At 34.8% G+C, this 21,955-nt stretch overlaps 1 protein-coding gene across 1 annotated transcript in view; it reads left to right on the forward strand.

Annotated features, from left to right (window-relative positions):
* The window catches only part of LRRIQ1 (leucine rich repeats and IQ motif containing 1), a 221,589-nt gene that overhangs the window by 113,831 nt on the left and 85,803 nt on the right, over positions 1-21,955 (forward strand). The window contains exons 20-24 of the mRNA XM_060193536.1: positions 1,573-1,662; positions 2,331-2,446; positions 2,972-3,067; positions 3,300-3,382; positions 14,852-14,953. Coding sequence (XP_060049519.1) covers positions 1,573-1,662; positions 2,331-2,446; positions 2,972-3,067; positions 3,300-3,382; positions 14,852-14,953 — 487 coding nt within the window. The remainder of the gene's footprint in view (positions 1-1,572; positions 1,663-2,330; positions 2,447-2,971; positions 3,068-3,299; positions 3,383-14,851; positions 14,954-21,955) is intronic.

Genomic DNA, 21,955 nt, shown 5'->3' on the forward strand with positions numbered 1-21,955 from the left:
TACTGGATGTCATATACACATAAGTGTGAATATTACTTGAAGCTTACTTTCTGGTAGCCTTATTTTTAGTCTCAAAATTGGGATGTATATATATTTGATTTCTTCTCATTTTGAAAATCATATATATATGGGGCTGGGAGCAGTAGAAACAGCACTGGAGTCATGGTTTACAATAGTGGAAAAGACCTTAATTGGGGGTGAAAGTGCTCTGCAGACACCTATCATGGGGAAAAAATGTGGTACATTTAAACAGTGGAATACTACTCAGCTTTATAAAAGATAAAGTCATTTCCTTTGTCTCATCTTGGATGGACCTTAAAGGAATCATGTTCAGTGAGGAAAGTCAAAGGAGAATGATGAATACTGGATGATCTCACTTATGGACAGAACTTAAAAAACAAGGAAAGAAGGGCAAGAACAAAATGAGAAGTTTGAACTTTGTGTCATGTACTGCACCAAATCAGAGGACTATGGGCATCATTGGAGTCCTGGTATAAAATGGTTAAAAAAAAAAAAAAAGGGACTCGGGCGGTAGCACAGGCACGAGGACAGGCACGAGGATCCTGGTTGCAGCCCCCAGCTCCCCACCTGCATGGGAGTCGCTTCACAGGTGGTGAAACAGGTCTGCAGGTGTCTGTCTTTCCCCCTTTCTGTCTTCCCTTCCTCTCTCCATTTCTCTCTGTCCTATCCAACGACTACAACAATAAAACAACAAGGGCAACAAAAGGGAATAAATAAATATTAAAAGAAATAAAAGGGGACCTAAGTTGGGTATGGGACTGTTTCGCAGGCTCCTATCAGGGAGTTGAGAAACTGTACCCATGTACCCACAATTGTGCTGAAAACAATTTTCATCCCTATAAAATGATTGGGAAAAATAATAATAATAAAACAGTGGTTAAATATTTAAGAACTTCATAATCCTTTAAAATCCATTAGTCTCTTAAACTATATAAAAAATGTGTAGTTATAAGCCAGTTGTGACAATAATGGGCTTTAAAACTAATTTTTAAATGAATTAGTCTTTTAAAAATCAATAGAAAACAAAGAATTGAGATAACAAATATTGCTCCTTATGTAATTGCCATGTACTTTTCTTTATTAAGATCTTAATTTTTTTCATGCAGCTTTGAAATACTGTTTTGTTTCCTTTCATTTCAACCTGCTTCTCTTAAGCATTTCTTTCAGGTTTACTGGTAATAAAGTTTCTCAGATTTGTTCATCTTTAAATGTCCTTTAATTTTGAAAAACAATTTTGCAAGGTACAAGATTGATGGTTATAATTTCCTTTTAGCACTGCCTTCTGGACTTGCAAGTTTCTGATAAGAGGCCTAGTTCTTCTCATTTACCTGAAATGAAGATGAAAAATATTACCCACCCACCTTTTTTTTTTTTTCTAGCTGTTTACTAAAGAGCTGCATAGCACCTCACAATAACGAGAGGCAAATTTTCCTAGGAATAAAAATTCTGATATCCTTAACCTATGTAGCATCTAAGACATTTTTAAAAAAGACTCTTTGTAAAAGTTATTCAAACTAAATTATGTACATTTTAATGTTGTTATTTGTGCAGGCTGCCTTGGAGAAAGAATGGCTAGCTTCAGATTCCACCCGCTTCCCTTCACAAACACTGCCTCTCCCAAACCAGCTGCACTGGCCAAAGGTAACATGTCATGGAAACCTCTGAGTGCTCCATCTTTGCTCATTTCTTAGGGTTATGCTATGCTGGAGTGATTAATAATGCAATTTATTGACTTGAAAAACACAATTACTTTTAGAAGCCTCTGACTTCCTCCTCATCCCCAGATGTAATTTTTCATGTAGCTTTTCTTTCATTTGCTCCTGATTTTTTTTTCTTTATTTTGGATTTCTTTCAACACTTTATTTCACAGTAGCAAAAAAAAAAATGATATACTTCAGCTGCATATTTGGCAGTGGACTGAAATCACTAGTTGACAGCACTTTTAAAAATACAAAAACATGCATTAAGAGGGCAACAGCTGAAGATTCTCAGTCAAAGGTCAATGGACTGCAATATCTGTTATTTATTTGATAATCTTTGAAGTTTTTGTTTTCTGGGATTTTTTTTAAAAGATCTTTGCAATCAATCATTTTATATATGCAAACTATAGCAAAAAGCATTTTCCTCAAAACTACAACAAAGGACATTTGTATCTGTAATTCGTTGATTTTTATTTTATTACAGATTTCCAGCTTATGTGACTTTTCCTTAGGAGATTATCTGGTGTAATATGCATGGAAAGTAATACAGTATAAGTGCTAAAATGTCTGTTTTTTAATACATATATGTATATATATTTTCTTTATAAGTTCCCTGGAACCTTAAAATGTGACGATACTTCACTTAATTTACCAAGTCATCCAACTCAAGCATGGCTATGTAATGAGAAAGAAAACTTATTTTCATCTGAACAAACATATAGCAGGTAAGCTAAATTAAGACATTTAGAGGATCAACTCACGAACTAGAATACTACATATACTTTTTTTCCAGAAATAATAAGGTGATAAAAATATATGTGAATTGCCTTGCTTGGTAGATGTAAAAACATTTTGTGTCAGGAATATGATTTTTATGGAGTTTTAAGTATAAGAAAAATCTATGAGGCTGGGACATTAAAACAACTACAATATTTAAGTGTCAGTAAAGTAATGTAATTAATTGTAAGCATGTGAGCTTTTAAATATTGCTATATAGGTAGAGATAAGGGTTAGAATAAAAATTCCAGGGTTAAATTACTCTTGACGAAAGGATTGAAATATGCTTGAAGTAATTGAAATGTAAACATTTTAAATTAATGGCAGACTTTTATTACTTTTCAAGATAAGTTTTCTGTAACTTACATTGATTTTATTTCCTACTTTGGGACAACATAAACAGTTTGTAGTTTTAGAAACTGCTGATATACTAGTGTTGAGTCGGTTAAGTGTGTGTTTTTTCCTATTGCCAGATCAGAAAGTAGTACTTTGTCCTGGGTACCTGAATCAAAAACCAGTAGAAAGAATGTGCTAATATCTGAAAAAGAAGGGAAAATTTCAGAAGAATGGTATGTGGCCTACTTTACACAAAATATTGTTTTAAAAAATTATATTTAGATGTCTAAGAAAGATATTTTTCAAGATTTCAAGAATATGTTTATTAGTTTTTAAGAAACTGTACATCTGTTAAATGTGGATTCCGCAATGGGAATCCAAATTTGTTTCATTATATTGTAGTCCAGACATGTATGTTTATATGATTATTTTATTTTGCCTTTATTAAATTTAATCCTCTAATAGGGGGTTCAAGGATGTTTCTACTGCTCAGCAGATGCTGAAGAGAGCACAGAAAATGAAGTCAAAGAAATTAAGGAAAAACTTGGGTAGGTAATCAAATCTTTTGGAATAATAACTGTGTTATATATTGATGATAATTTTTAAGTCCTTTTCTAAAATTGTATGTAATAAGAACACAAGTGAAATGCACAGATAAAAGAGCTTAGCAATGATAATAATTCCAGAATCACAAAGAAAAAGACTTAGAGAAAACTGCTACTACATTGAATGATTTGTTATCCTTTTAATTGGTATTTTCACACTTCCCCTGCTTCTTATCTACTTCATTATTGATTGTCTACCTATTATGCACTGAGAAATATACTGCAATTTGTTCCTAAGTGGGATTGTTTTGGTATATATTGATTCTAAATACATCTGTTCCATGTGCTCATTCAGCATGATTACTAACTAGCCTTGCCAGGCTGTTTAAATTCATGTCTTTCTTTGGATCCTCTAATCATTTTGATAGAATTTCTTAATATGCAGAGTAGTGTGTAAGTGTCAGGGAAAACTGGCAGGTTATTCTAGTTTTAAAATGAAAGTTGACCACCTGCAGGGGAATCGCTTCACAAGCGGTGAAGCAGGACTGCAGGTGTCTGTCTTTCTCTCCCCTTCTTTGTCTTCCCCTCCTCTCTCCATTTCTCTCTGTCCTATCCAACAACAACAAGATCAACAACAACTACAAAAATAAAACAACAAGGGCAACAAAAGGGAATAAATTAAAAAAAAAGATTTAAAATGAAAGTTGAAATTTTGACATATTTGTTGCATGGAACATTACATTTAATTATAACTTTCTGAATATTCAGTAATTAGCTCACATGCAATATTAGTGAAATGCTATTTTAAAGCTGTTTTGTGTTTATCTGGCTCATTGGTTTACTTTATGAAGATATTACTGTCTGTGAAATGTTTCCATAAAATTATCATCACTCATGAGAAGAGTAAGGAATATATCTAACCTTATAATTCTATTCTGCCATAGGCAGATAGACAAAGAAGCATTCAGAAGATTTTTTTAATTAAAATTTTGTCCATTTATTATTGATTTATGGTGATACACATTTTTGTCATACAAATTTGCTATACAAATTTAAGAAATATTAGCATTTTACCTCTCTGTAAAGTCATATATTTTTATCTTTTATGAAATTTCACATTATTTTAAGGAGTGTACATATATATTAGATGTAATGTATATTGTATATATCAGTGAAAATAAAAATAAGGAAAATACTGTTGATTTCCCAGTTATGGATGATTTATTTTTATATTAACAAATGCCCAACTTTCCTTTTTGATTTTCTGTTAGTGATATTATAATTTTATCTCTTTGTGATAAATCATATTTTATTATGCTCTTAAAAGTTTGTGAGATTTAAAATACTGAAATTTTAAGTATTTTTGAGGTTAATTTAGTCTCTCTTTGTCAAATGCTTTGTGCTTTCTGCACCTTATTTTATAAACCCCTATTAAGTTCATTAAGAGTTCTGTGAAATGAATGCTATGGCAAACATATGGTATATATAGAGCATAGCCAGAAACATAGTAACTGCAAACCCTTAATGGTAGGAGACTCTCTTTTAGCCCTGGGGAAGTGGAATCCAGTATAGTAAATCAAGGTAGTTTTAAAGACATTTTTATAACTTTGATAAGTATATATTTCTACTCATCTTCAATAGAATCAACAAATATTTCTTTCAGAGCTGTCTTAAGAATAACAAGTTTCTGAAAGCAGAACAAATCTAATTTTTAGAAATTTCTTGAGTGAACGTTGATTTACAACATTATGTAAACTTCACATAAATTATATCAAGAATTCAGAGAAATTTTAATATCAGAATGAATTAGAGATTGTCACCCAAATAGAAGTAATAATGAGTAATATTTATTATATAAATTATGAACTCATTATATAAATAATGAATATTTATTACTTACATTTAAGATACTTTACAAAGATATGTGCTTCCACCTGCCTTTTTTAGTGAAGCTAAGAAAAATCTATCATTTTAGATTTTTCATATGAATCTGTCTCTGGAAATACATATTTATTGATAATTCCTATGACTGATGAATTTATTTTTAGGCTGAACACATAAATAAGCACAGTAAATAATGGTTTTGCAAAAGTTCCAGTGAGTAATATTTGTTCATATAAAAAAATCATTGCTTTAGAAATGGTTGAGAATTAAACATAATTATTATGAAGACAAAATGATTATGTCTTTTAACCAGTCACAAGGGGGCATAGTAGGGTAACAATTCAAAAAGTACATCTAGAAACGCTAGTTAATTATTTCATTTTTAGTGTAACATTTTGACAGTGGTTATTAGCAAAATATGTTAAGTAACTATCCAAAAATACTTTAACAGAATTTGTATCATTATTACTAATTTAATTACATGAATGTAGACCAAATTGTATTTGTATTATTGTGTGAGATTTTGAATATGAAAAGCTTTCTTGCTTTAAATTAATTGAAAAATTGATAAAAATAAAAGCTTGCTCATTACAGTTTGAATACTGGATGTGCAATTTAATGATGGACTTTGTTTTCTTGCTTTTTTCTCTACCCCTTACAACAGATACAGCCAAGTTAAGATTGAAAACATAAAATCGGTGAAATCTATGTGTTCATATAATATACAATGATGTGCTACTTACAATATTTTGTACTCATGAGTGAATAAGACTAATATTTATAGTAAAATAATTTCTATTATTTTTCTAGTTTAGTAATTCATTGACACATTATTAATGTATTTGCTAATGTAAATTGCCTAAAAAGGGCCATTTAGGTATTTATAACATCATTTGAAGGACATACACAGTGATTAGCTTAAAAATTAAGATTAAGTATTATGAAAAATTCTTAGATTTATTGAATTTTTCTTCCTTTTTTTTTTTTTTTTTTTGCTTCCAGGGTTATCTTTGGGACTCAGTGCCAGTGGTCCTGGTGACCTTTTTTTTTTTTCCTTCTTCTTCTTTCTATTTTTATTTGGTAGTGAAAAATTGAGAGAGGACAAGGGGGTAGAAAGAGAGAGAAAGAAAGAGACACCTGCAGACCTGTTTCACTGCTTGTGAAGTTGCTGTTTCATTCACCCGCTGCAGGTGGGGAACAGTGCCTTGAGCCTGGGTCTTTGCATATGATACAATGTGCACTTAACCAGATGTGCTACTACCCAGACCCTTTGAATTTCTTTTTTTTAATTTATTTTTACTAGTGATTTAATAATGGTTTACAAATTTGTAAGATTACATGGATATAGTTCCACAGTGCAATCCACCATCACAGTTAGGCTACTCACCACCCCTCTAGCCCCCTGCAGTCTGACTTAGATAACCAGCATAATTTTCACACAATTTCAGCAACAGACTGGCTATTTTTTTTTCTTTAATAAGTTCATGTGTTTTAGATCTTTATATTGTACATAAAGTGCAGCCAACTGGCAGTTGTCTTTCAGAGAAATGCAAGTCATTTGATAACAGATATAAACTATAATAGTGAAAGTTGTTGAACACAAAAATCTGAAGGATGAAACTACTTGACTACCTCATCCTCCCCTCCCCTCCCCTGCTATTGTGGTCTGCAGGGCCAGACCAAATGCTTCATGGCATGCAGCCTGGTAGTGAGATGTCCCCCCCTCCTGATAATGACTAAAACAAACAATGACCACAGATTAAAACTTAACTCACTAATATACTGAACGATACCTCCAATACTTAAGTTCTGTTACACACTAAAAATTTACTAGTGATTTTTCCAATATGTGGACTGTTTGTAAATTTGGATTTTCTGAGCCACCAGAGGGCAACGTTGTCCATATAAGACTAACCTGCTTATAAGAAACTAACACCTGCTTGTGGCAGTAGGGATCAGAGACTAGAAATTTAATTACATAGAAACCTAGAAATGTAATTACATAGAAACTGTTACACCCTACATCCTAACAAATAAATATTCCTTAAGAAGGCGGAGCTTAACTACATGGTGTATGAAAGTTTTAATTCCAGTTTCTGACACGAAAAACCATAAAGCAAGTTGCTCAGCAGCAAGCACTTAATATTCTGTTTGCTTCTTGTACATGTATTTATTAGCTAAGAGGTAATTTAAGGTGATAATAAAAGCATGGCAAAAGTCAGTGGTCAGTTATTTAGAGGAAGTGACAGATAGAAGAAGAATGCCATTAACGGGGAGGGTGCTGACTGATGAAGGAAAAGGCTGAGGTAACATGCTTTATGAACAGTCATCAGGGGGTAGTTCTTGGTTGTTAAGTTTTGGATGATTTTTTAAAAAAGGAGAAGCAGCAGCCGGAGACGGAACAAAAAAATACTGATTTTATTTGTATTTGGTTTCTGACTGCTATTAACTCCTAGTAAGTGTTGCTGTTTCTCTTAGAATGGTCATAATCACAAACCAGTAACAACTGGTTTTGTTTCGGTAGTTTTATTTTGTTTTGTAATTGTTTCCTCAAGCAAAGAATTAATTTAGAATTTGGTTATCTATATTAGAGTTTAGAAAGTATCCAGACAAGTTAGAGTGTAGTACTGAGGTGAAGAGCATCATGTAAAAGTTTTATATCAAAACCTTGCTAACTGAAGGTTGTGAGCAGAGTTACTGACAAGTCTGATGTGAACTGGATGAAGAGAAAAACAAAGTGTAAAAAAAATAGTTTTGGTGGAAAACACTCTGATGATAAGGTCTAAGTATAGCTAATAAGTTTAAGGGCTAAGAATTAAAGAATAAAAACATGATGTGGTTTCCCTACCTATATCATATTTATTTCAAATGGCATGGCTAATGGAATGAAAACAGAATCAAGCAAAATTAATTAAACTGTGATGGTAGAGGCACAAATAGGGATAAGAATTATCGTACAGGGCCAGCAAAGTGATTCACTTGGATAATGAGCTAATTGTGTCATGCACACAACTCAGGTTAAACCCAGTCCCTACCATACTGAAAAGAGCTTCCTTGCTGTGGTGTCTTTATCTCTCTCTTTCTATGTGAAAAAAATTTCCCTGGAGCAGTGAAGTCCCAATGATGACAAGAAAAAAAAAAAATCTTACAGCTTTTTTAAAGGCCGCATGTTAAGAGTCAAATACATGTTAAGAGTTCAGTTAATATTTGTTGATTTTATGTCCATGAAAAAAATAGCTTGAGATTGTTTTTTTTAAGTAGCCAAAAGTTTCTCATAGACTAGTGCTAATATTTCGATCCTTTATTTTAAAATTTTTTCAATTTTGAAGTATGTTTTTCTGACCTTGAAATCCCTTACCAATATTTTTTATATTTTATTTTTATCTTTATTTATTTATTGGATAGAGAAAGCCAGAAATTGAGGGGGAAGAGAGGGGGGGGTTAGTTGCAGCACTGCTTCACTACTTGCAAAGCTTTCCTCCTACAGGTGGTACTCTGGGGTCCTCAACCTGGACCCTTCGCATTGTAACATGCTGTCAACCAGCTCTAGCACCCAGCCCCTTATATTTTATTTTTAAACTTATTTTAGTGAGAGTTGATGGTGGTGATAGATAGATAGATAGATAGATAGATAGATAGATAGATAGATAGACAGACAGACTGAGTGAACCTGGGGCCTCAGAGCCTTAGGCATAACATTTGCATAACTATTCTGACATCTCTTTAGCCCTGAGATTATGTTAATATTTAGTTGTTAATTCAGTCCAGTAGATGATAAAAGCTATTTTAATATTTATTTATTTATTTTATCCAGGGCTATTTCTGGGGCTCTGTGCCAGCATTACGAATCCACCACTCATAGCGGCCTCGCCCACCCCACCCCCAATTTTATTTGCCAGGACAGAAAGAAGTTGGGAGGGGAGTAGAGATAGAGAGGGAGAGAGAAAAATAGACACCTGCAGCCCTGTTTCACCACTTGTGAAGTATCCTAGTTGCCAGTGGAGAGTAGGGGCTCGAACCCAGGTCCTTGGGTGTGTCCTTGAGCTTACGAGCTAACTTTTTTTTTTTTAAGTTTTTATTTATAAAATGAAAACACTGTCAAGACCATAGGATAAGAGGGGTACAATTCCACACAATTCCCACCACTAGAACTTTGTATCCCATTCCCTCCCCTGATGATAGCTTTCCTATTCTTTAACCTTCTGGGAGTGTGGACCCAGGGTCATTATGGGGTGCAGAAGGTGGAAGGCCTGGTTATTGTAATTGCTTCCCCGATAAACATGGGCATTGGCAGGTCAATCCATACTCCCAGCTTGTCTCTCTCTTTCTCTAGTGGGGCAGGGCTCTGGGGAAGTGGGGCTCCAGCACACATTGGTGGGGTCCTCTGCCCAGGGAAGTCCAGTTGGCATCATGGTAGCATCTAGAACCTGGTAGCTGAAAAAAAAGAGTTAACATATAAAGCAGAACAAATTGTTGGCTAATCAAGAACCTAAAGGCTGGAATATTGCAGATGAAGATTTGAGGTCTCTGTTTTGGAGATAGCTAGTAGGTCTATTTTTGTTATATTCCAAAGGGCCCATGACTGTACTAGTTTTTTTCCTGAGACTGATATCTAAATGCAGGTGGACCCAAGTTATTATCTGGGGAGATGATGTCATTCATGGCTGGAAAAAGGGCTAGAAAGTTGGATCAGGGAAGAGAGTAGCTGTATGAATAGGTGTATAAATATTGTTGACTGTAAACTCCATCAGTTTGATCTGGGGCCCATATTTAGCATATGTAACCTCTGCATCCCTGTAGATCTGGGCTTACATTCTGTGGTCATGAGGAGGAACATTCCAAGTTGTACCTAATTCAGGACCCATCTTCCTCAGGTGGTAGAGTATGTTATCCAACCTTCCTTCGGAGGATGGAACTTTCTCTACCATTGTTGATCCACATTGAGCGCAAGGTCCTGTGGGGGCCCACAAAGGGGTCCATTATGTTGTTTCTGATGGAGATGACCAGTGACAATGGAGAGAGTGATGTATTTGAGGTCTAGGCCCATCATGTCTGTGTGGGAATCCCAGGACTCTCTGAGTAGGGCCCCAGATGACAGGGTGGCCGATAGTGACTAAAGAGTCATCATTAAAGTATGCTAGTCTCTTGCCCTTATTCAGCTTTTGTAGTCCTTACTCTGATAAGGTTTTTGTTTGTTTGTTTGTTTTTTAAATTAAGCAGTTCATGCGGTATAATAGAGATGAAGCACAATAATAGGTGACTAAGGAATGCTAAGTGGGAAAGGTAAGAAATCATAATGGACACCATGATGGCAAAATGAAGTTTGTTGGTGATTCTTTTCTGTTTACCTTTGTAATTTCCAAAAATAAATCACAAGAATATTGATCAACTGATCAGCTATTACATTACTTTGTACTGTTGTTTTTTTTTCCTGCCTCCAGGGTTATCACTGGGGCTCTGTGCAAGCACCAGGAATCCACTGCTCTCGGTGGCCATTTTTTTTCCCCATTTTATTGGATAGGACAGAGAGAAATTGAGAGGGGAGGGGGAGGTAGAGAGGGAGAGAGCAACATAGACCCCTGTAGACCTGCTTCACTGCTTGTGAAGTGACCGCCCTGCAGGTGGGGAGCCGGGATTCTTGAGTGGGTTCCTTGTGTTTTGCACTGGGTGCGCTTTAACGAAGCACACCATAGCACCACCACTCCACCCCCTTTTGTATTATTCTTAACAAAACAATAGTAAGAGCTATATGAATAGGAAGATCCTTGAGAGCCAAACCTATACTTGTTTCTCTCTGAATTACCAGAGCCTAACATCATACCTCACATATAGTAAATGTTTTAGTAATCACTGTTAACCAAATCTGTAATAGACAAAGTCACTAATACATTTAACTATGTATAGGTACATGACTGGATTGTGGGTCATTTAAATATATTTAATGTAATTAGTAGAAATTTAACTGTTTCATGATTTTTGAATGAGTATAGTGGTTTCCCAGACACTTGAAAGACACAAAGAATTTGAACAAAAATATCAATATAGATCTGCTTTGATAATCTCAGAGGAATAGACTTTAAAGTACAAAACTGGCACTCTAATGTAAGAAAAGGTGCCAAAAGCCTGCATTATTTTAAAATTACTATTTAAATTCCATGAGAGATCATTACATTGAAGATGGGGAGGCAGGGGATGAATGGTGAAACCCCCAGTAGAGCACTCAATACCACATGCAAGGACTTGGCTTCAAGCTCCAGGTCCCAACCTTTAGGGAGGAAGCTTCACAAACTTTAAAGCAAGTCTGCAGGTGTCTTTCTTACTTACTGACTTCCCCTTCTCCCTTCTAGTTTCTCTCTTTCTTGTCATAAAAGGTGGAGAGGTGGGGGGAGGATGGGTACCAGGAGCTGTGGATTCCTTGAGCAAGCACTGAGGCCCAGCAATAGATCTGGTGGCAATAAAAATAAAAATAAAAATAAAAAACACAGGAAGAGAAAGAGAGGGAGGACAGAGCACCCCTGCATCACATGCAGTGCTGGAGAACAGATTGGGCAAATCAAGCTGCTAGACCTAAACTCTGCTAGTTCAGCTATTTTCCTGTCAACGACAATCCGTATTTAAAATACTCTCTCTGGACATTCTTGAGTCTTTTTGAGGCTAGGAATAGTGTTTTAATAAAGAACTACATGTCATACCCTGAAAGTTTCTTTGCTTGGAAAAGGTCTTTCTTATGCACATAAACACATATGCACAGTGTACCAACATGTGCTTTCTTTAAAAAAAAAAACAATAGCAAGAAGTAACAGTAACAGGATCATACCAGTTCAGAATAACACTGAATATAATGGGAATAGTGAGGTCTGAGAGTGATTGATAATAGTGCTGTTTTTATTAATTTTTTCCTTTTTATTTGTTAGCAAGAAATTGAGAGGGTAAAGGGATATACAAAGATAGAAATAAAGAGACATCTGCAGCTTATTTTCTGCAGGTGACTACAGGGGTAGGAGAAGGGATGGGCTTGAACCAGGGCCCTTGCTCATAGTAACATGTTCACTCACCTGAGTGAGCCACTGCCTGGCCCTGGTACTTTTTATTTTTAAAATAATAGGCAAAATAAATAAGTATATCTTCATAAAAATTCTCTGCAGACATTATTAATGGAAAACTTAAATATATTAAAATAGAGTTTTAAAACATTAAACCAAAGCATTTACGATAGAACTTTCAGTTGTTATCAGAACCAAGTGACTTGTTCCCCATCTAGTATTGTTATACTTCTAGCTTCTTCTTCTTCTTATCCCTTTTTAATTTATAATATATTTTAAGAGAAGAATTTTTCTTTAAAAAGTAAAATACAAAAATGACTCTTGACACCTTGGATGAAAGTAAATGATTGCATAAATAGAGCTAAGCCATATTTAAATGCATCAATTTAGTCTTGATAATGTGAAGACAAGTACTATTGTTTTTCGTGTCTCATATATTAAGAAACTGAGTCACAGAGCCATTATTTGCTCAAGGGAGTGCCAAAGAACTAAGAAAAGATTCATAACATTTATTCCATGTGTTATGGTAATAATTGTGATCTGTTTCCTATATATCTCACTTTATTCTTTCAAAAGCTGTTTTCCAAGAATACAACCTGTAGATGCTATTTTGTAATTAGATCTTTGCTAGTTGACATCTGTTTGAACACAAACACTTTGTAACCATGAGTCATGATACCACTATACGTATATATGTGTTATCTCATGAATTCTTACAGTGATACTTAAATGTGGACTGAGGGAGGATAAAGGGTAAAAACAATTTGTTCATAGTCATACAACTAAAGTAAAAGTAACTAAAGTAAAGTTTGGAACTTGGATATAATTCAGGTCTGTGAAACTGTAATGTCTTTGCTCAGGAAATACATCAATAGTTGACAAGAAGAATAGGAGAGATGTGTAGAAAAATCATTAGCATTTTTCATATCATATAGAATGTAAAGCTGCGGTAATCTGTCTTCTCTCACCAACATATCAATAATTGTGTAAATAAGTTAGCTGCTTTATAATGCTTATTAATTTAAATATGCATAAAGGATTATCAGTTATAATTCAAATTTAATTCATATAGAAGACTCAACTCTTATAATACTTTAGTCACATATAGTTATGAAAAATGTTCAGATATTGGTCTTTATAATATGAGAGATACATTATCTCTTTAAATATATAAATAATATTTAGTAAGTATACGTTACTACCAGAAGGGCTTGGCAGTGGCACACCTGGTAAAGCATATGTGTTACAATGCTCAAGGACCCAGGTTCAAGTCTCTGGTCCCTACATGTGGGCGGGGGGGGGGGAAGCTTCATGAGTCATAGAACAATATTGCAGGTGTCTCTCTCTCTCTATCTGTTTTTCTCTCTACTTATCTATCTAATCTATCTCTGTCTCCCCATTGTCTCTCGATTTCCTGCTGGCCCTAGCCAATAAATAAATAAACACATATAGAAAAAATTGTTACTATAGGACTAAAGTTTTCAGTTTGCTTATGCTTAAAGACAACTCTGAAAGTATCAATATTTTGCTTTACTAATTCATGCTAAAACATGCTGCCTTAAGCATTTTCTTAAAATATGTAATTTAGACTTTATTATGTTTAAAATCTCATTTTTCCATTTGACATATTCAATTCTGCCACACCAGATATTAGTCAAAGATTCCTAAAGTCTCTTTTTGCAAGATGACATCAGATACTAAAAAAATGTACACTGCCATGAGTTGTGGTTTTATGTTAACCTAATATAAAGGCATAACTTTCCACTCTTTATAATACTCCTTCATACTTACATCACTGCTTTCTTTTCTTGCAGTTCTTCAACAGGCAAAAAACCTTTTATCACAATATAATTAAACCAATTCCCTAGTTACACATTGTATAGAATTTTAATGTAATACAAAGTTGCATTGCTTTACTCTTACATACTATTTTATAAAATTAAGAAATAATGCTTTGGGATATAGGTATAGAATTTGTACAACTTCTTTGTTATATAATACAGCATATTAAAGCAAAAAGAAAACCACCTGTTTATTGTTAAATTTATGAAATAGTTTTTTCTCCTACCAGTTCCTTTTTCCACTACTTGTTTTTCTTCGATCTTCTATATCCAAGCAACAAATAATTTAGACAGGATCAAAGGGCATATAATTTTTCCTATTGTAAACAGTTTTTACCTATTTTATATTTATGTAAATTTTGCTCTACTTCAGCATAAAAATCAGTTAAGGAGCCAAAATAATAAACAGTTAATCATCTCTCCAAATAAAGATGACACCATAACTAGAAACTTTATTACTTTTTTCACATTGTTAGTATTTCTTCTATATGTAGTAAACACTAATTATATGTTTAGTCAGAAAACCAACAATGGTTGGTTACCTTTTCATATTATCTGTTTTCAAAAATGAAATCATAAAGAATTTCATAGTCTTATAGAATGCAGTTTATTTTTTAAAATATTTTCATTACAGAAGATGTAACCATTTGATAGATAAATTAACTAGAGTTGAACTTTTGTTTAATATTCTTCTTTTTGTCTAGATCCTACTATGAGACTAGCATTATTCAAGAGCAATGAAAATAAAGTTTCTGTGGCAAAGTCTCCTAAGAAGACACAGTCCAGGAGAGATGGTTACTTTGAAGGTAGGAAATTAACTACAGATACACAGGAAGGTAAAAAAGATGAAAATTATATTTAAACAAATTTAAACCTATTCAGTAGTCAGTCTTAACGTACATATTTGAAAAATTATCCTTAAAATATTATTAAATAAAAGTCAAATATTGTTGTTGGAGTTAAAAAGTACTGATTCTTGTAGTTATATGTTAGAATAGTAATTTAGTATTTCTATCAATGCATATATAATAATATAGTAAAGCTTATAAATTTAATTTCCTTCTATTTGGAATTTTAAATATTTTACATTATTAGGGCCAGGTAGTGGTACACCTGGTTATGTGCACAAATGACAGTGCACAAGGACCTAGGTTCAAGCCCCTTGTCCCCACCTGCAGTGGGAAAGCTTCACAAGTGGTGAAGTAGGGCTGCAGGTTCTCTCTGTCTCTTTCCCTCTGTATGTCCCCCACCCCTCCCAGTTTCTTTCTGTCTCTTTCCTATAATAAATAAGTAAAATGAAAAGATTAAAAAAATTTTTTTTTAATTACGGGAGCCAGGTGGTGGAACACTGTGTTAAACACACATAGTACAAAGCGCAAGGACTCACGCAATCATCCCCACCCCCTGGACCCCTCTCCCCCACCTGCAGGGGCCCTGGTCGCTTCACAAGCGGTGAAGCAGGTCTACAGGTGTCTTTCTTTCTCTTTCCTTCTCTGTCTTCCCCTCCCTGCTCTATTTCTCTCTGTCCTATCCAATACAATGGAAAAAATGGCTACAGGAGCAGTGGATTCACAGTGCAGGCACCAAACCCCAGCGATAACACAGGAGGCAATAAATGAAAAATTGCAATATCTCTCTTGCCCTGTTCACTTTTTTAGTGCCTTATTTTATTTCATAGAACTGAGAGAAATTAAGAGGAGAAGGGAGATAGAGAGAGAGACAGAGAGATACTGGCAACATTACTTTACCACTTCTCCCTGAATCTTCTCTCTGCAGACAGGGACCCCGGGCTTGAACCTGGTTCCTTGTGTACTGTAATATGTGCACTCAGTTCCCAAAATTCACTTTTGAACTAAGGGATTTTCAAATCTATGAGGTACATTTTATATCTAATTTCAGCATTCAAGCAAATCATATGGTCTTACTGAACAGAAATATTTAAATGAGCACCAAAATGAGTCAATGCCAGTGTGCCATTGCTTCCTCTTTAAAATTAAAATATTCATGGTTTAGCTAATATTATTGTTACATAAGTTCTAACAGAAATGAAGTAATGTCTTTGAATGGAAGTGAACTATTTAGAATTTTAATACTTTGGTTTTTTATATCTTTTTGTGTCACACTTTTAAAAAGATGAATTTTGCTTTACATTTCTATTCAGCAAGGTCTCAAAAATAATAATTGTTCTGATTTTATGCATTTCTAGAGATTTATATTATGCATGTAAGAGTGGAAGATATGGAGTCCACCATAAAGCATATAGTAGAAAATATATACATAGAATAGTTGGCAAAGCAAGTATGGAAAATTACTGAAGGGCCAAATGGTGGCACACTCTTTTAAGCACACATAACACCATGTGCAAGGACACGAGTTCAATCCCCCACTCCCCACCTGCATGGGAGGAGCTTCACGAGCGATGAAGCAGGTCTGCAAGTGTCTTCCTCTCCCCATCTCTATCTCCCTACCCCTCTCAGTCTCTCTGCCCTATCAAGTAAAAAAATAGAAAGAAAATATGACTGCCAGTAGCAGTGGATTCGTCGTGTGGGTACCTAGGCACCTAGCCTCAGAGATAACCCTGGTGGCCAAAAAAAAAAAAAAAAAAAGGAAGAAAGAAAAAGAAAATTACTGAAAATAATACATCAATATATTATGGTATATGGAGATTTTTTTTACCATTTATTTATTCATTTAAACTGAATATTGTAGTAAAGCATTAAATGGTGGTCAGTGAATGTTCAAAATCAATATTCAAAAACATCTGAGGTTATTATTTTATTAGAATCAAAATGTTTCCAATATAAATTAAAACATCAGTTTTAACCAGGTTTTATTGCCATCTGAAAGTCTTAATTTTACCATTTCATTGTCTTAAAAAGAAATGGAAATTCTGTTAAAATTAGTAAGAACTCCATAGATGCTTACCATTTCATCAGAACATTATCACTTTAGAAAGGAAATGTGTAAGAAGATATGTATTTGAAGCATCTTTGCCCTTTAAGCTAGCATGAGCATCAAAATCAGAAAAGATGTAGCCTAAAATACTTCTTGTCCTCTGAAATGGAAAAGGCACACTCCCATCAAAAATTGTGTGTATGAAGGGAAGGCATTAATTTTGTCTTAGTACATGGTATATTGGGAATATGTAAAATAAAGAGAGAGAATGTGACCTATAGGATTTGTAACATTTCCTGCCATGTATATTTTGCACTCTCAAGTACATTTTACAAATCATTAATTTCACTAAGTGGCCCTAAGGTAATACCAGATCATCTAGTGATTAACAGACATTTAAGGATTTGTAAAGACATATTTTGAAATGTATTAAGTTTAGCAAGAGCATAAGAACAGAGCACCATTCTGACATCTTATGTAGTGATGATGTAAATTGAATCTAGTGCTTTTCCTACTTAACTTTTTCTTTTCATATATATATATATATATATATATATATATATATATATATATATATATATTTCCTTTTGAAAGAAATGGACTAGGAAAAATGCTTCACATGGCAGAACTTTTCTTTTCCTACTTAGCATATTTCTACTTCCTTTTGTAAGGAAAAAAAAGCAAAGATAGTTTGATCATTGAACTTCATATCTGTAGCTGCTGCCTTGGCCTTCGTGGCTCTGTCTGAGACACACTATTTTCTGGCTGGTCACAACCCAGTTAGTTTTCACATTAACAGATGGTTTATCCCTTCCTTACCAGTAGAGGGCACTTTTGCCCCATCACTTTATTAGGCAAATAGTGGTTTACAGAACATGGGTACAATTTCTTTTCTTTATTTTTTATTTATAAAAAGGAAACATTGACAAAACCATAGGATAAGAGGGGTACAGCTTTGTACAATTCCCACCACCAGAACTCTATATCCCATCCCCTCCCCTGATAGCTTTCCTATTCTTTAACCCTCTGGGAGTCTGGACCCAAGGTCATTGTGGGATACAGAAGATGAAGATCTGGCTTCTGTAATTGTTTCCCCGCTGAACATGGGCGTTGACAGGTCGATCTATACTCCCAGTCTGTCTCTCTCTTTCCCTAGTAGGGAAGGGCTCTGGGGAAGCGGAGCTCCAGGACACATTGGTGGGGTCCTCTGTCCAGGGAAGCCTGGTTGGCATCATGCTAGCATCTGGAATAAGCCACTGCTTATTGGAGCTCACGCCAGCAGCTGCCTCCTAGTCTGGGTATCTCTTTTCTCTCCTTGATAGGCATTGGCACCCCACTCCTACCACGAACTTAAGTCTTCACCACCATGAGGGTTTCAATATCTGATCTTGCCGTAGAATAATTTCAGATACTTTCTTCATTATGACCTTGCATGTTACTCAACAAGTTTCCTTTTTTTTCCTGGTTTCATTATCTTAACCTATCAGTAATATTCAAAATAGTGTAATAAATGTAAGTGCAAAATCTTGAGTTACTTTGACATGAATGGAATCGTCAGTCTACCATTTTCTATTAACTTTGTGGGCTTTGGGGACATCACGTAACTTCTCTGTTCAGCATTAATCTTCACTTGTGAAATAATCCTTAATTGTGTTAGAGTCCAACCCCCACAGCACTAGAGAAGCACCTAGTTGTAAGGGATTAAATGGAATCTTTTTACAGATTATTTGAAATACATACTGTAAATACATAACAAATATACACAATATATGCTCGTTGCAAAGTTGTTTTTTAAAGTATTTAAAAGTTGATATTTTTCTCTTGTTTCCACTATGTAGTATTTGTTATACTTCTGTGCTGATTAGGCTTGAATTTTCTGATTCAACATTAATGTTAATTATTGGTTAAATATAACTCAATGTTTTATAGATGAGGGAATTGCTTATTTTGACAAGTGACTTGTTCATGAGCATATAGAGAGCAGCTGATGGGAGAAGGGGATAATGTATTTAGCAAGACAAAGTTAGCAAAAAAAAAAATCAAACAAAATGCAGGTAATTACGGTCAAAGTTTTATATTGTCCTGAAATGCATAAACATAAAGTCAAAATATTTAAGAAAAAATTGAGACAAATTTATAGACCCATGGGAAGTAATACTCAGTTTTGTTCAATGTTCTTTTCTCATAACTTCCACTAGATTTGAATGAGTGACCACATTTCCAGTCACTTTAATTTTGAGGTAGTTGACAGTCTCTCTCCACATAGCTTGAAAATAAACCTAGAATGTTACCTCATTTATTTCTATTTTTAATACATAAATGTTCATTGATTTCATCTGCAAAAATTTAAAAATTTTCTACTCCTAAAGCTAATGTCAAATTCATATTTCAGGCTTTGACCACAGATGGATTCTAGACAAGCCAGGGAAAAAGTTGGATTGAGTCCAATAATCTCCTTTGACAGACAGGTTCAGTTTTGGCTTTTCCAATATCTGAGAAAATTTCACTTGATTTCATAGTCAGGTTTTCTTAATTCTCAGTCTCGTGCTGTCATCACTAACATGCTCCTTAGTTCTTCTCTTATAAAACTGAAGATTTACACGTACCATATGTTCTTCTACATCATAGATGTTGTTTTTGTATTAGGTTTTTTGGTATTGAAAGCACTGAAAAGACCTTTAACTTCTGTACTTTTACTTCAGAGCATCTCTAATCCAACCATCTTCTTTTGTGGAGTTTTTTTACTCTATGATTACAAGCATTTTCTTCTCTAGCTTTCTCCCTTTTAATACCAGCTAAGAGTTTAGAGTCACATCGTGATGATTGTTTGAAAGTAGGTCTTGTATTTCCAGAGCTGTGTAGAGTACATTCTAATAGTGGTGTGATAAGGTATCGAGAACTGTAAAAATAACTGCTACAAGTTATTTGGGCAGCTAAAGAATATATGAAGATATACATTTAAAAAGAGATTTTTCACAATCTTATTTCCATGGAGCAAGACTCAATATCAGTAAAAGCAGACATGGCTAAAAAGGCTTATAAAATGCTTTCTATTTGTTTTTCTCCTTCTGACTTATTTCACTTAACACAATTCTTACTGGCTTCATTCATTTTGTAGCAAAAGTGAAGATGTCATCTTTTCTCACAGCTGAATAGTACTGCATTTTGTCTGTACAACTCAGTTTCCTTAGTCACTCATCAGTCATTTGACATTTAGATTATTTCCAATTCGGAGCTATCATAAGTAGCATTGTGATCAACATGCGTATACATAGATCTCTTTGGATGTGTTCTTGTGTTCTTTGGATAGATGCCTAAGAGTAATTGCTAAATCATATGCTTTTTTAATTTCTTTATTGGGGGATTAATGATTTACAGTGTAAAATATAATAGTTTGTACATGCATAACATTTCCCAGTTTTCCACATAACAATTCAACCCCCACTAGGTCCTCCTCTGCCATCATGTTCTAGGACCTGCACCCTCCGTGCCACCCCAGAGTCTTTTACTTTGGTGCAATACACCAAGTATTTTTTGTTTGTTTTTTTAATATTTTGAAGAATCTCCGATCTGTTTTCCAGGGGGTCTGGTCCAACAGTGTTAAAAGGATTCTTTTTTCTTCACACTTTTAATGTATGACATTACTTTTTTTTTTTCTTTCCCTCCTCCAGGGTTATTGCTGGGCTGGGTGCCTGCACCATGAATCCAGCGCTCCTGGAGGCCATTTTTCCCCCCTTTTGTTGCCCTTGTTGTAGCTTCGTTGTGGTTATTATTATTGCCCTTGTTGACGCAATTCGTTGTTGGATAGGACAGAGAGAAATGGAGAGAGGAGGGGAAGAAAGAGAAGGGGAGAGAAAGACACCTGCAGACCTGCTTCACCGCCTGTGAAGCGACTCCCCTGCAGGTGGGGAGCCGGGGGCTCGAACCGGGATCCTTACGCCGGTTCCTGCGCTTTGCGCCACATGTGCTTAACCCACTGCGCCACCGCCCGACCCCCTGACATTACTTTTAATGTATGACATTCTCACAGGTATGAGTGGGTATCTCATTGTTTTGACTTGTATTTCTCTGATAAGTGACATTTACCATTTTTTCATGTGTCTGTTGATCATCTGTATGTTAAAGACAGAACTTATCGTTACCAGAAAAGGAAGAGATGTCAAGAGCTCATATAGAAAGAAGGTCATATAGGGACATAGTTAAGTGACTGAACCTCTTAAACCAAGGAGAGAGAGATCTCTGGAGACTAGAGTTGTTGGCACCTTAAACTCAATATTCTCATCTCTGGTACTTTGAAGGGAAAAAAAAAAAACTACTATTGTTGAAGTATCCAGTCTGTGGCATTTTATTATGAGTGTTGATGATGATTTATAGACAATGTAACATATCTTCAACATACTAGAAGAAAGTGGGTTTCACCCTGAAAGCCTAACAGAACTTCAAAAATGAAAGCAAGGCACCTGTGCCAGCCAGTTTTCCACTTGCTGCTACTCTGCAGTCACACAGATGAAAGAGGAGAACATTTGCATTCTTGAGTCCAAATTGCCCACACATTGGGAAATATGGCGATTTTAGAAGAATCCCATGGCAGTCTTTCTTTATTTGTTTTGTCCTTTACTACCTGGGGGGGGGGGGATTTTCCTCACTTATATCAGGTTTCTACCTACTTACCAAGACACTTACTGTATTTTTGGGATAGCCAATAAACTTATAAATGTCTCACAAAATTGATATAACACCATATAAAGTTAATCCTCAAGGACTTAACCTCCTAAGAAAATGACCTCAGATAATAAAATGGCAAAGGACTTAATCTGAGAAACAGGTTTGAATCTTGCATAGATGTTCACTTGCTACCTGAGCCTTCTTTATGGCTCCTTGTCTGCAATTGGGAAGGTCTGTAGTTTTTTTCT

This window comes from Erinaceus europaeus, chromosome 7 (genome assembly GCF_950295315.1).
Source record: "Erinaceus europaeus chromosome 7, mEriEur2.1, whole genome shotgun sequence".
Lineage (NCBI taxonomy): Eukaryota > Metazoa > Chordata > Mammalia > Eulipotyphla > Erinaceidae > Erinaceus > Erinaceus europaeus.